The sequence below is a fragment of the Lepidochelys kempii genome, chromosome 7 (assembly GCF_965140265.1).
Source record: "Lepidochelys kempii isolate rLepKem1 chromosome 7, rLepKem1.hap2, whole genome shotgun sequence".
In the NCBI taxonomy this organism is placed as follows: Eukaryota; Metazoa; Chordata; order Testudines; family Cheloniidae; genus Lepidochelys; species Lepidochelys kempii.
The window spans coordinates 41,141,703-41,157,727 of NC_133262.1; the positions used below are offsets into that span (position 1 = coordinate 41,141,703).

Below are 16,025 nucleotides of genomic sequence, written 5' to 3' on the forward strand. Positions count from 1 at the left end.
AGTAACAACAACATAGCAGCCACATACAACCAACATTTGTGACATCACACCAGGGGCAGAGTTTGGGGGAGTGTGGGGCATATAGGGGCATGGCCTCCCCAAACTGCATCTTCCCACCGCTCTCCCAACCCTGGCCCTGAGTGCAGCTCCAAGGCACACAGCACAGTCCACTTGCCCTGCCTGACTGAGCTTGTGGGGAGAGCATGTGAAGGGGGGAGTTTGGGGAGAGGGTCTAGAAGAGTGATTTTTCGGGGGAGGGGAGAGATGGGGTTGAGGAAGCAGCAGAGGCGCAGCTGGAAGGTTTCTTCCTCCCTTCCTCAGCATCTGGCTTGCAAGTGGTGGGGGGAGACTCTGGGGGAGTTGCTATTTAGAGTGGGGAGTATCTCGGCTGCTGGCAGCAGGGTGCGGTTGTGCTGTTTTTCAGTAGGAGGTCGGACGACTCCCTTCCCCAGGCCACTGACCTGTCCCCTTCTCCCCTCTGTCTCCGCTGTCCATGCTAGGAGCCATCATGCCCCTCCATTGCAGGCTGTGCACAGTGCCCTCCCCAGCCAGCCAGCCCTCCCTCACCAGGGTGGAGCATGAAGCTGCCAGTGGGAGCATCCTCAGCCTGTACTCTGCAGCCAGGCTCACTCAGTCATTTTGCTGACTGGGGAATCCCCTGACCCATTCACCCCAACTATCCCATCCCTTCCAAAACACCCTTAACACTTCATATACCACAGCCCACCCCATGCCTTCCACCACCTCATGAGCCATCATTAGCAGGAGCCATCTTGGACCAAACTTGTCTCAGTGTCGCCCCACTCACCCCACTGTCCCAGGGGCAGGGCTTGGATTCTCTGGGACTGAACCCCTGCTCTGACTGGGGTAACGGGTTCTGTCTCCTTTCTCTGCCCCCCCAATCTCTCCCCAGCTGGAGGGGGCACTCTCCCACCTGCTGCAGGAGAACCAGGCCCAGCGGGCTGACCTCGTGCTGTGGCAGTCCCAGGGCTGAGTGGAATGTGACATGCCTGCCATCAAGGGACCGCAGCCACACCCCCAACCAGAGCACCTGGGGGGCAGAGGTCAGGGGGACCTTTCTTATGGTGAGGAGGGGACTTGAAGCTTTGGCTCGATTTGAGGGGTGTGGTGAAGGCTTTTGCAGCCGGCTCTATAAGGGAAGGGGTGCTGAGCATCAATGGGGTGTGCTGCCTTTGGTGTACTGTACTGTTTTACGTATCAGAAAAAGCAGGCTGGTCAGACAACACTTCCCATAACAGGAACAGCCACTTAGGAGCAACATAGCAAAAGGACTCCGATACGTCACTACTAATGAGCATCTACTGCAATAAAATCAATTCATACAATATGCGAACATTTATGTGGATTGACTGATCAGCTTTATTTCTTTTTTATCAACAGTATCTAGTAGGAGTACAATGGCTCAGTTTGAAATACTAAGTAACAAGAGTCTCATGGGATTCTAAAAACCTGAGGAAATCGGTTTAATTTAATTTAAATTTAAATGAGATGAAGATAGTAATTATAGTAGAGATGGAAAAAACTGTTTAATCCAACACACTGAAAGGTTAAACATAAAAATAGAGTTTAAGCCACTTTGAAAATATACCTGTCAAGAAAACGTTCAAAGAGCCTCCACTAAGAATGTCATCCAGTCAACATTTATATTTCCAAGGCAGAAATCCCTTTGATTTGTTAGATTTTTTTTTTGTTTATTTAACAAACAGTGAAGCCCTTTAAAGTGAGAAACCAGCAGATTAGTCTAGTACAAGACATACTGCAAGCTCACATTGAGCAAGTTTTCCAGCATAATTTTGCCAAAAGTACCACTTCTGACTGGTAGCATTTTCAGACAGAAGTTGGGCAGAAGTTTTGCAGATTCAGTAAAGCTATGAATGAACACATTTCACGTATGTGCCCACCCAAATTTGGAGCAGAGAACTGGACACTTACTTCCCTTCCAAGGTTTGCTGTCATTTGGAAGGAGATCAGGTATCTACTCTCAATTTTGGAATTAATGACCGCGTGTTTTAAATGCAAAAATAAAAAAATAAAATAAAAAAAAAATCACTTCTAGAACTAAATTACATTTTCAAATTTAATTCAGTGCCACAAGTTAATTGCAATTCAGCAGTACTTTATTTCTTGTACTTTCACTATCCTTGCCAGAAAAAAAAATAAAAAAAAAACCACCAAGAAAAACAACCACACTTAAGAAATTACTAGTTATAACCCTCGCATTTCTCTATTAATCTGAAAGTCAAATTTATTTCTCTTCTTACCTCCAGCAGAAAGGATAATTGTGCTTGAAAGTACTGGTGTGAACCAGTCTACCTTGTTCTTTCAGAGCTTTGATGATGTTCTTATCTGCATCCTAAAAAGAAAAAAAAAAAGTTTTCTGAGCAGAACGTTGAAAATTCCCTGTAATAGTTAATTCATGGTTGGGTCCTCAATTGAAAGAGAGAAAGAAAGAAAAAGAGAAAGAGAAAGAAAGAAAGATCAATATTTACATGCGATGATGTGAAACAACAATGTTATGGCTGCAGAATTTGTAAATTCTTAATTATGTGCATCTACTGGGGAGGTACCATAACAACTACTCTAATATTCTTGGAAGAGAACATGCTCCTCAAACTGGGATGCATACCTGCAATTCTAACTTCACCTTATTTTTGTGTGTGTACGTTTCAACTTTCTTTACAAATCACAAATATTTAAGCATACCCAACACCAGCCAGACGCACAAATTCCGTTATGTTTTCAGCCATGCTGTTTTGATACCATAACATTAAGTCTTTTGGCATGTATCGATGCAATTGCTTCAAACCTGATCTTTGAACCTCTTCACGAAATTTGTACTGCTTTATAGTGTGAAACTGATGTGGAATGATTCTAAATTTAGATGTGAAGGCCTAGAAACCAATAGAAGACATTTTATCTTTTATAACACCTCACCAACTGAACCTTTATTATTAGATTGAACAGTTGTATTTAATTCAGGCCCAAAATCGGAGCAGCAACTGATATTCAAAGAAAGCCTGCTGGATTAGTTAATTGCTACAAAATACTCCTTTGATTAAAAAAAAAATGTGCTAGGAAGTTTGATAGAACAGTGCTCCCACAGTGAAAAGACAATTCAATATCATGAAAACATTTTTAAAAGCATTGAACTCTGGCTTACAGTACCAGTATCCTAAACATGAGAAGCTCCATATTTCCTATTTATCTTACTGCCTTATACATATTAGATGGCAACTGGAAAATATTTCAATTTGTTTGCATCATCCTGTATGTGCATCACGGGTTTAAACTTTACAGTTTTCATACCATTTTCCCTTTTTTTTTTTTTTTTAATGTGTTTAGCTATCGATATTATGAGTGGGAGATCCTTATTTAAAAAACAAAACAAAACTTGATTCTTCCCATGACAGGCATATAGAGCAGGCATTAGAGTACACTCTCCTTTCCTTTTTCTAAGACTTACATCATTGTTAACATATCAAGTTACTTATTTGCCTAACATCATAATGAACATTTTGTGTACTGACAGCACACAAGATATCCATATTTCTCTGTTTCAGAGGAGCAGCTGTGCTAGTCTGTATTCGCAAAAAGAAAAGGAGTACTTGTGGCACCTTAGAGACGAACAAATTTATTTCTCTGTTGTAGTCCCAACTGGAGACGGATAACCTTTTTTAATACAAGTCTTTGTAATATGGCCGTCAAAAACATACTGAAGACAAAACCACCAGGGAGAGAAAAATGAGTTTCTACCACATGTAAATGCTAGATCAAACTAAAAAAAAAAACAAACCACTTTACTATTCCCCCAAGTCCACCAACCTTCACATATTGTCCAGCAAAATCCATCACTTCTGCTGTGAAGCAGCCTGAAGCATCAACAGGACAAACTGGAACAGAATCTTTCTGAATAATATTAAAATCCATGCAGACTCTGTAGTCATCCTAAAAGAGAAGTACAAAATATGTTATTCCTAAATGTAGCTTTCAAAAGTCAAGACCTAGGAAAAGGGATTAAAAATTGAATATAAAGCTACTTCATAATTAGACGAAAAACAAACTAACAGTCAAATAATCCCAAAAAACACTTTTGAAAGCATTTTTAAGCAATATACTTCATCCATCAAGATGAAAAGAATGATGTAGGGCACACTTGTTCCCTACCACTTAGGGTTGTGCCAGTTTCCTAGTGAAGGGAACAAGTTTGTTCTATTTTACAGCCTCTGCCCATCATTTGAAAGTAAAGGGCTGGGGGAATACATTTCATGCTATTGTATGAATTAAGAGGGTACACTGAAGTTGTGGTATCTCCTTAAAGCACATGCCTGTAATTCTGTTTCTCAGAAGGCACGTAGTTTTAAGAGATGTCCACTCCTAGGTCCATGCTCTCCACATTTAACTGATATGATTTCCCCCAAGGCTTCAGTTCTCAAGCCTTTTAATACATAAAACTAAGCACCAAACACATCAAATACTCTCATGCTTTAAGTGGGGGCGGGAGGGGAGGTGGACAGGACAGTTAGAGTACTCATCCCAAACAGCAGCCAAACCTGAAACTGTAACCAAATTAAAACATAAGTGTTGCCTTCCTAATGGAGTTGGAAAGTACATTTTTGACACAAAAGGCACAGTAGCACAGAAAAAAAAGTTAGCAATTAAAACTCTGACATCACCTTCAGGAGGAAACGGGAAGAAACCATAGCATCGTTTTATTTTCTTGAAAAGCAAGGCTTTGTACATGCAAAGGTCAGAACCGTGCTATATGTGAGGTCCCCTTTTGACAGTTGAAGGTTATTGCATTTTCTCTGACCAAAGTAGGCATGGACTTTGGGTTTGAGAAACCACTATTGACAAAGTTCATTAGATATGGTTGCAGCTGAACTGGTGCTGAACATGGTCAGCCCTTCTTTACACTTGCTGCTAAGACCTTCCTTAGATGCAATCTTTGTCAGCAGCAATTCTGTTTTGTAGCACAGACAAAGCCCTTATTATCAAATCATGGTACAGAACAGCTTCTATTTGTTTGGCTAGCACAGCTATTATATCCTTGTCCATATTGGTCAGGGAAGTCACGCTACAATCAAGCGTTATGGTACAGGATGAAATGGTGAAGCTCACTCACAATGAGCACGAAATCAACTGTTACAAGGACTAAAGCTTTACATGTAAAAAAACACCCTCAGGTTGCAGCAATCATTTGGCTCTGAAGACAAGACTGACTTTCTCCTCCACAGCCTACTACGTGTACAGTATCTATCTGGCCTCATCTGTGTCATTTAGCTCATTTGGTTATTTGACCAATTCCTTGGTTAGTCTTCCATTATCATTACATGTAGCAGGCAGATTGTGGTGTTAGTGTAACCCAGATGAAAAAACAAAGCAAGAACTGGAGTTACCACAATAGGGCTAACATCATGAGCTGTAAAAGGCTTTGGAGAAAGAGCCAGTGCAGAGCACATCAAAGCCTAGCATACTGACATCTGTCCTATATATGACTATGACCCCTCAGCATTATAGGATCTGGGCCAAGAGGTGACACTGTGGTATTTGCATCATCAGTGCAGCCCACAAATTATATAACACCTAATTACTCCAGTTTTCAACTGCTGGGTGCCTTGACTCTGAACAGCTTAGACTGGAAGCTTTCCAGACTGAAAACTTACTTGGGTGAGTGTGCCTGAATTCAGGCACAGATATCAGAGTGGCAATGACAGCAAGCTCCATAAGAAAACAAGTAAGGCAGTGACCATGTATGTCCATGACGGATATCTTTATGTCCACACTGGGGACACAGACATACAGAAAGATTAAAAAAGCAAAATGAAACAGAAGAAGTTAGAAAAGAAATCTATATTGAAAAAGTTTAGTTTCCTTCTTTGAAAAAAATTACAAAGAAAATTACTGAAAAATGTTATGGAAAACTTAGGACTAAAAGCTAAAATTCAACTAAAATAAAGGTTGTGATGCAACAACCATGATTCTATATCATCTCAATAACAAGCCCATATCATTCAGTGGCAAGGCAGTTAGCAGCATTGTAGCATCTGCCATTCAAAGCATGGAACCAGGTATGGGGCCGGTATTAACACCTACGTAATAAACAGCTGGATGGGGGTAAACCCTGGTTATACAATGCAGAAGATCTGCTATATAGCTAGCAGAAAAATAAAAACTCAAAAACATGTATGTGACTGTAGACGAAGAACTGTCTAGGCTGCTTAATTTTAGTAGCATGTACTTTCAGATAAACAAAGATCAGAAACTTAATGCAAGATTCATGCAGGCTGGTCTTGTTTTCTGATCTATGTTCTTTTTGAATTGTGATATTTAATTTCATGAGCTGGATAATTGTGAGCTAGTTGGTGACATATTAACTCAAGTTGGGGGGAAAACAGTTTGCAAACTGGTCTTAGACTAAGAAGTACTCTAGAACTAACTGCATCTTTTTTTACCCTTTAAATTTTGGTTAAGAATCCTGTGACATTATTGACATGAACTGCGACTGTATAGATCATTGTTGCAACCAAGGTCCTACAGTTGCACCTAATCTTGTACAAAGGAGGTCAAGTAAGGTGTCTATGGAAAGGTTTTAATTTGCTAATTATGATTATGCTGTCTATATGTAAAAAGAAAAGGAGTACTTGTGGCACCTTAGAGACTAACCAATTTATTTGAGCATAAGCTTTCGTGAGCTACAGCTCACTTCATCGGATGCATACTGTGGAAACTAAGTCCACAGTATGCATCCGATGAAGTGAGCTGTAAATCACGAAAGCTTATGCTCAAATAAATTGGTTAGTCTATAAGGTGCCACAAGTACTCCTTTTCTTTTTGTGAATGCAGACTAACACGGCTGTTACTCTGAAACCTGTCTATATGCGTGTACCATTTTTGTATTTGAAGTTATGAATATTGGCTATGTACTTGTTCTCAATGTGTTTAATTATATCTAAGTAGCATCAGTGAAGCATTTGGTCGGCTTCTTGAGAAAGGACTATTCTGAGTAAGTTCCCAATCAAGAAACACTTAACTGACAATGGATTTTGGTAGATGCCAATCCACATTTGAGCTTTCCTGGGAACATTCAAACTAACATGTAAACAATAGTGGCGGCCTGCAAAAAGCTGAATCATTCATGGACATGTGACTTGCCCAGGTGGTTACAATCTCCATCTTGTTGCTGTGATTTTGCACAGGAGAACAAAGGGATTTCCGGACATAAGAAAGAGAATATAAAAGGCCCAGGAAGCCTCTCCATTTTGCCTTCAGCTGGCTCAAGAGATGGCCTCTCCACCCCCAAGAGATGCCTGGAAGAATCTGGAACAAAAGACAGTAACTACCAAGGTGTGAGTGATTGCTGGACCCAGACTAGGAAGGAGTCCAGTCTGTGAAAGAAGCTTATTGGAACATCTGTGGGGGTGAGATTTCATCTGCAATCAGTTCTTAATGTATTAGGCTTAGACTTGCGTGTCTTGTTTTATTTTGCTTGGTAACTTACTTTGTTCTGTCTATTACTTGGAACCACTTAAATCCTACTTTTTATATCTAATAAATTCACTTTTGCTTATTAATTAACCCAGAGTAAGTAAGTAATACCTGGGGGAGCAAACAGCTGACCATATCTCTCTATCAGTGTTATAGAGGGTGGACAATTTATCAGTTTACCCCGTATAAGCTTTATACAGAGTAAAATGGAGTCTTTTGGGGTTTGGATCCCATTGGGAGCTGGGTGTCTGGGTGCTAGAGACATGAGCACTTGTTAAGCCATTTTCAGTTAAGTCTGCAGCTTTGGGGGCGTGGGTCAGACCCTAGGACTGTGTTGCAGCAGATTAGCGTATCTGGCTCAACAAGACAGGGTTCTGGAGGCCCAAACGGTCAGAGAAAACGGGCTCAGAGGTAGTCTCGGCACATCAGGTGACAGTCCCAAGGGGGTTTCTGTGACAGAACCCATTACAGTGGCATAGTCAGCAGGATCCGAATCTGTGCGGGGAACCCCAATGGATTACTGTGACCACTATAATCATACTGAAGCCACATTTTACTTCATTACGCATCCTTGCCTCAAGAGACTTCTCTTTATTCAGAGACAGTACACTAGGTAACAGAACAAGCAGTGAGTGGTTAAGATGTTTAAATATTTCATGGAAGGTGGGATTCTCCTCTTTTCCCCCCACGCTCCCACTTTCCTCTCTTCCCCCTCCCTTGTTGCTACTAATATACCCCTTCTTCCTGCCCCGACGTCAGTGTCATTCACTTCAGTTCCTAATACAAAAAAAGTAAATGAAGTGATAGAGAGGAAACTGAACTACAAAACGTGCTCATCAGAACCAAGGTCACATGGCTTTTTAGGCGGTCTCTCTCCTCTACCTGTTTTTCTCTTTAATTAAACTGAAAGCTTTTTCAGGAGAAGGATCATATTTCTCCTATGTGTTTGAACAGCACTTAGTTTATTGGAGCCCTGATCCTAACAGCCTCCTTTAGGAGCTAGTGCTTTTTTGAACTAACTGGAGGGGATGAGGTGAAATGCAGAGATGTCCAAGAAGAAAAGGTTTCAACATTCAAATCAAATGTGTTATTTAACAATGTGCTACATAAATTCCTTCTGAAGACAAAATATCCACGTATTCAGAAATCAATTTGCTATATCATGAAGTTGTCTACTCTATAGGCAAGTAACAGAAAATTTGGCTTGTGGAGTTAGAGCCATATCACAACATATGCACTATTTGCTATGCATTAAACTGATAGTATCTCTTAAAAACTTTGATTTTAACAGACTGCTAATTATTTCATAGCAGACAGCTTTTTCTCTAAGTTAATTTACATTTTACTGCTTAGTCCTTGTGTACTAACAACTGTATCAAGTTCTGTGAAATTTTCAAACTTCTTTTTTTACACTAACACTCCCTGTGTGGGTTCATCACTTTTCAGTTAACACTTGATCCGGAGTCTGCTTTTATTTGTAGATATGGTGAGGCAATTGTCAACTTAAGGAAATTGTGAACCTTCTGTGCCTCTCTAACCAGTTTATTCTACTCATGTAATTAAAAGTAAAAAGTAGGAGGTTTTCCTGAGTAATATGTGGACAAGAATTTTCATCTTGACAACAGGAAATAAAGCATAGGAATATACACATTCTTCAAAAGGAGACAACTAAATAGGTTGTCACTGAGGCCAAAAAAAAACAAGATTAAAAAAAGGATTGGGCATTTAGATGGATAACAAGAACATCCTGAGTGGCAGTATACCAACATACAATTTATTTAATGCTTCAGGAATTAAACCAATTTCTAACTACCAGAGGTTAGGAAATATCTCACATCTTCCTTGGAGGCATCTGTTGCTTGCCACTGAGACAGGATAGCGGATTAAGCGGACCACAGGTCTGATCTAGTATGTTAATTCCTGGGTTTACAAAGGCCAACTGATTAACTCTTAAGAGAATCTGTCCGACTTTTCTAGACTTCAATATCTCAAGCAAATTGGGGAAAGGAAAAAGGAAATAAAACATCCTTAAAAAAAAAAAAAAAAAAAAAAAAAAGGCCATTGTGCAAAAAATCCTTTTAGCCCAAAGGGACAGAGAAGACACAGAAGCAGGTTAAGTACTTTTTTGTGCTCAACGCAGATAAATTAACAAATGATCATGTTGAAAGGCATACCGTGCTGAACAACAGTCCTAATATTTGTCCAGTTTATGAATTAGAACAGCTGGTCCCTACTTAGCAGTAGAATACTCAATTCTTCTTTGTCATGAAGCTGGCGTTTCTCGATCTTCAGGGAAGAGAAGGAGCTAGAGCACTCAGATGCTACAGGCATGGACGTTTTATGAATAGTAAAGATAACAGGAATGGACATCTAAACTATCTCCCCAATGGTGTGCAAGTAAAGGGCAATTGCATCTACAAAGAGAAGTTTGAGCGTTCACCAGAATGCATGCAATGCTTTAAAAGCAACTGATTACCCTTATTGGCCTGCAGAGAGTCAGTATTGTGCATCTGTAAGGGCCCTTGGAGGCCATGGGAACGTGCTCCAAGTCAAACATATAATAAAAGTTAGTTTTTACTTACAGCACCGAAGTAAGGAGCCTGATGTACAACTCCTGTACCTTCTTCCTCCTTCACATAGTTGTCTGTGACCACAGTAAAAGCACCATTGTTTTTACACTGCAACACACAAAATATTGAAGTATTATATTCTTTTTCAGACATACAGGAAAGTAGCATTTTTCAAAAGGATTGGAAAATGTACATTTAACAGGTCAACCTTTAAGTCAAAAAGCTACAATAACCAGAACTATATTTTAGTTTGCTTTATGCATAGGTATAATTAATTATCTGACATTTCTAATCTCTTATCTCAGCTAAAATGCAAAGCCAATCCATTCTTTTTACAGAGCACGAAGAGCGTAAGACTAAATCTAAGACTTCTGTTAACATCATAAAGTTGACTAATCCATATGCTTGCACTGATCCAATCTCATGCTTAAGAGACTACAAATTAATAGGATCCTATAAACAAGATACATAATAAAAAAAGTCTCCAGCCATTTATAGACCTATATATACACACATACATATAATTATTTATAAACAAAGAAGCTTCTGCATCTCCATTGTTTCTTATTACCATAAAAATAGGGGGGGTTGCCACTAAATATTTTAAGTCAGCTGACAGGTTGATAAGCACTAAGGAAAGCATGAAGGTAAAAGTTTGGGATGACATTTAACATTAAGTTTTAACTTTAATGGTGGAAGAAAATCGTGAAGGATAATGGAACCAATTATCTGCTATCTGTTCAGCATTCTGATAATTAAGAGTAATGAGCTATTTTCATATCCCTCACATAATTTAAAAGTAACTTAAAATGAACTATCCTCGTGATCACAATTGAAGCAATGATTTGTCACAATATTAAGTTTTATCTTGATCTGAAGAGAGATTTTTGAGAGTAAGGAAGCAATTCTGAAAAAAGCTGGAGTACACATATCAACTAATAAGGAATACAGTAAAAGCTTTTTTATCTGGCATGTTGGGGAAATGGGGGGTGCCAGTAACTGAAAAATTCCGGTTAACTAAGAGGGAAGGAGTTTGGGTGCAGGGCTGGGTGTTGGGGCATGGGAGGGAGTGCAGGGTGTGGGAGGGGGTTTGGGGCAAGGGTGCCAGATCCAGGGGGTGCTCATCTCAGGCTCCCCGCAAGCAGTGACCTGTCCCTGCTGCTACTAGGTGGAGAAGCAGCTAGGCAGCTCTGCACGCTACTCCTGCCCCACGCGCTGGCTCCGCAGCTCCCTTTGGCCAGGAACTGCAGCTAATGGGAGATGCGGGGTGGCGCCTGTGGGCAGAGGCAGCGCGCAGACCCACCTAGCCATGCCTCCGGCTAGGAAAAGCAGGGACAGGTCACTGCTTGCAGGGAGCCACCCAAGGTGTGCGCCCCCCGGATGCGGCAGCCTGAAACCCCTCGCATGCCATAACCCGATCCCCCCTCCCACACTCTGAACCCCTCATGGCCATTCCTCTGACTAGGAGCAGCAGGGACATGTTGCTGCTTCCAGGGAGCCACGTGGAGCCAGGTAGGGAGTCTGCTGGCCCTGCACCAACCGGATTTTCTATGAAGATTAGAAATGCCGGTTTATAGAGCTTTCCAATTAATACAGGGCCAGATAATACAGCTTTTACTGTATTGAGATGCAGAGAGGCTACCATACAACCTTCCAACAAGTTAGTATAGAGCCTATCTTTATACCCTGCAGTCCAGTTAATAGCTACAACTGTGATTCCCACCTTCTTCCAAAAATAGGTCTGCTCTCTATTGTGTTGATGAACTCCTTTTACCTCTGCTGACTTCAGGAATTGACTGCATACACCAACTATTCTTTTATGTAAAGTAATTATGTATCAGCAGTTCAGTACTTTAACTATTTGCATCATTCAGTCAAGTTCTATCAAAATGCTTATATACCGATTCTATTTTCCATAACTCATTTCTATAGGCCCATGATGTGTATTAAGCTATGTTCTTAGTACAGTAAAATATGTACTCCTGCTTTAAGTGCAGCATAACAAGACATCCATAAAGACTGGAAAGGCAAAAATGCAAACAGTTACAGCAATATGGGGTCTTAATACTCCACATGAAAAAGCACAAAGAACCTCCAAGTTCAATGTCATCATAATTCCACTTCTGAATACTGAAGTTATGGTTTTAGAAGGCAGAGAATGAGGATGCTGACTGCAACGGAGCAGAGCTAGGTCATAGACACTGGGGAATACTGACTGTTCAATAAAGAGTCCTCTGAAAACCTAAGTCATCCCTGCTCTCAACCTTCATCACCTCCAGGGTGTGTACTTATATGAAGTATAAGCATAAAGGACATAAGAAAGGAAGGCAAAAACAGAAGCAGCCAACTTTCTGGCAAAGTGACAGTTCTCTCTGTTGCAAAGCATGAGATGAGAGTATAGCCATGTTAATGTAATAAGGGACAATGAGTTTGTTTGTGGAAATACAGGCCTGAGATTTAACTTGCTTGTTATTTTACCTATTTTCCCCACAAAAATCCCTTGACAGTTGGGATTTTATTTTAACATATAGCCAGTATTATCACTAAATCCAGCCAAATTATGGGTCTTAAAATAAATGAAAGCAAATTCTTAAAGCACAATATTCATTTTGCCATCATATCAGTGGGAAATATTGATCAAAATGTACAACTATTTAAAATTGCAGTCTCTTGGTTTTAACATTGTCATTTGGTTCTGTGGCTAAACACAAGACTGACTTATCTTACCTTAATAAAATATTCAAATAGTGGTTTATATTTCTTGCCTTTAAGATTAATGCCAGGAAACCTATGTAGAAAAAGATTTATATGTACACACATTAATACACTGTAAATTGCACTAGTTACCTTATAAAGACTAAATCTAGAAGTACTATTTTTCTCTCTTTTTAAATATTTTTCATACTGAAATCTGATATGAGGAAAAGCACTTGATTTCCAAATAGTTTGCTTCCTACTTCTACCTTTATTTGTCAACTTTAATACTGAATGAAAGCGGAGATATTTGTTAATGATTTGCCACTAGTATAAATTCATTATCCCCACAATAAAGTACACATTTATAAATTAATGCAGGAGCAAAGCATAAATCAGTAACCCACTTCATAAGAAGTTATGATAGGACCATCAGGAAATAAAAAAATAAACTGGTTATAGTGGAGCTCTGTAGTATAAGCAGAGTGTCTACTGGTATTTACAATAACGAATAAAACTAAGTAAACATTGGCCCCAAATTACTAAGTCTAGAACTCCAAGCTCAGACGTGTAGTCTCCTGAAAACACCAGAAGGGGATGAGAACTTAGAGCTCTAAAAAAGGACTGAAACAATTCATGTCCCAAGCTTCAAAGAGATGATTAGTTCTGAGACAAAAAAAACAATTTTAACATGCTGGAACATGGAACAGAAAACATGAAGGTGTGAACTATACAGGTGAAGAGCAGTGTAACACACAGGGAGGAAAATCTGGGAAACTAATAAAGCTTCCACGATTAAAAAATATCTATAAATACTAAAGAGCCAATATATAAGAGGCAGATGCATAACTTGCTTAAGCTTTTTCTAGGGAACTGCAGGAAAACAAATTATGTATGCTCCACTTCGGTTTTAAATGTATTTTCATTCTCAAAAAGATGTTCATGTTATAAAAAATGTAATTGTTTTGTAAAAAGGGATAAAATAACTGGCTTTATCTAGGTGCAGGAAGTTTCCAGTTCTTGGAAGATACCCAAGAGTGGATAGGATATCACTGCAAAAGGAAAGGTAAGGATGGGCGGGAAGAGAGGGAGCATAAATGTTTTTGTCATACTGTATGCCTTTTATAAAAATTATGTTTTCTGCTGAAGAGTGCTAAAAAGGTAAATCTGTTTACAGCAGCTTTTTGAATTAGGAAGTTTTATTTTCTATTCTAAACTGTATTGGGATGAATAAAACAAATAAGTCCTTAGAAATGCATGCTGATACTAGCTTTACAAGCGGAAGAGGTAGACTACCATATGGGAAGGATACTGGGTTGCTGAAGACAATTTTTTTCCTACTCTGGCTTCCAAATATATTGTGTTTATAACCTTTTCCTTAGCTACAGTAAACCCAGATGCAGTTGCTACTCTGACAAAAACTTCCATCCAAGCCTAATTTGCAGTTACAGATGTCAAATCCCTTGACAGGCTGTAGCAGGATGTACATAAAAAGACATTCATGCGTTAAACCTATCTTCTAAGAAAGGTTTCAGAGTAACAGCCGTGTTAGTCTATATTCACAAAAAGAAAAGGAGTACTTGTGGCACCTTAGAGACTAACCAGTTTATTTGAGCATAAGCTTTCGTGAGCTGTAGCTCATGAAAGCTTATGCTCAAATAAACTGATTAGTCTCTAAGGTGCCACAAGTACTCCTTTTCTTTCTCCTAAGAAAGCAGTCTTGGATTCTGCAGTTATCTAACTTCTTGCAGTAGTTCATTACTTATTTATAAAAAATGGAAGTTTAAAAGTGTGCAATAATTCATGTACTTGCCTGTCAAGTATCACATAATCACTTTCAGATTTGTACAGTGCTACCAGCCTGGCTTCCATCAAAATATAAATCTTCCCTGTGGCACTATCTAAAAGGAAAAAACAACAACAACAAATGAATACTCTACTTTTGTACCATTACAAAAGCTTCCATTTCACACAAGAGCAATAAGACATCAGGTCTAAAACTACCCAGAATAATTCTGCTTACTAGACTCAAATTTTCTATTTTTCCCGAAAGATACATTTATACCCGTTTGATATAAATGCATCGCAAAGAGCTAAAATTTAGGCAACACACTCTTGACATCAGCATGTGCACAGACTCCCTGAATTGTAGAGGTGATGCTTTCAGGACCTGACCTGCTGAATTGAATTAAAATACCATGGCTGCCTTAACAGATAGTTTGCCCACTGTTCTTTCTGGCAAAGGAAGGCAACCAAATAGGTGTAGCCCAGGCAGATAAAACAGAGGGAAAAACACTGGGCTAAACTATAATAAATTAAACAAGAGCTGCAAGAATTAGTAGATCAGCGCTTTACATAACAATCACACTCTATCCCATTTTGCTGTGTTTCTGAGATTTACTATAACATCATGAAATTACTCTTAGCTCCTTTTTTCTTGGATTTAAAAAAAGGGAAGGTAAATAGGAAGCTTTAAATAATCAAAGTTGAACCTTTATCAAGAATAGGGTAATTCCTCCCTACCACTAACTCCCATACCCTTATATCAACTTGGAATATTTTCACTACTAAGGCAGATCACTATTCCTCCTCACCCCAGCTACCTTTAAAGGTGTAGTTATAGTTTGACAATCAACTTCTGATTTTCCCCAAATTAGCAGAGGTCTAATACTTTGTACTGGTTTAATTATTACCAAACACCAAAATCAGCCATGACGCTGCCATGCAGGAGGCAATGAGATTTTTTTTCCCCATAAAATAATATTAATTTCTTATCTAGCACTTTTCATCCCCAGATACCACAATATTTTATAAAGGAACATAAGTATCCTTATTCCTATTTCACAGATGGGGATACAAACACAAAGGTGATTTTTCCACAGTCAAACAAAAGATCAGTAGCAGAGCCAGGAATAGAAAACAGGTCTGACTCCCAGTCCAGGACCTGCCATACCCAGGAGGCCATGTTGCCTCCACCTAGGTTAATTTATTAATTTGAAGAGGCCTTTGGAAATCCTAGAAGTCCTGGGAAGAAACTAGCAGCAAGCACCTACTCTTGAAGATCAACCAATGTTTTGCCATTATGGCAGAGGCTGTGGCCAAGTTCAGCTAGATATGTTGTAAGAACAGTCTGAGGAAAAAAGTGCATCTGAAAGCCAAATGTTTTCCTAGTGCTCGTTCATTTTAGGAATTTAAGTTCCAAACAGCTGTTTGTTTGTTTTTAATATTCCGTGAAAGACTATTCTAATCGAGGAC

The 16,025-nt window shown here is 39.4% G+C and overlaps 1 protein-coding gene across 4 annotated transcripts in view; it reads right to left on the reverse strand.

The window, feature by feature from the left end:
• The window catches only part of IARS1 (isoleucyl-tRNA synthetase 1), a 198,308-nt gene that overhangs the window by 131,891 nt on the left and 50,392 nt on the right, over positions 1–16,025 (reverse strand). For all 4 annotated transcript variants that reach the window (XM_073352336.1, XM_073352335.1, XM_073352337.1 and 1 more), the window contains 5 exons: positions 14,584–14,671; positions 12,804–12,864; positions 10,089–10,184; positions 3,844–3,966; positions 2,283–2,374 (listed from right to left, as the gene is read on the reverse strand). In XM_073352336.1, coding sequence (XP_073208437.1) covers positions 2,283–2,374; positions 3,844–3,966; positions 10,089–10,184; positions 12,804–12,864; positions 14,584–14,671 — 460 coding nt within the window. The remainder of the gene's footprint in view (positions 1–2,282; positions 2,375–3,843; positions 3,967–10,088; positions 10,185–12,803; positions 12,865–14,583; positions 14,672–16,025) is intronic.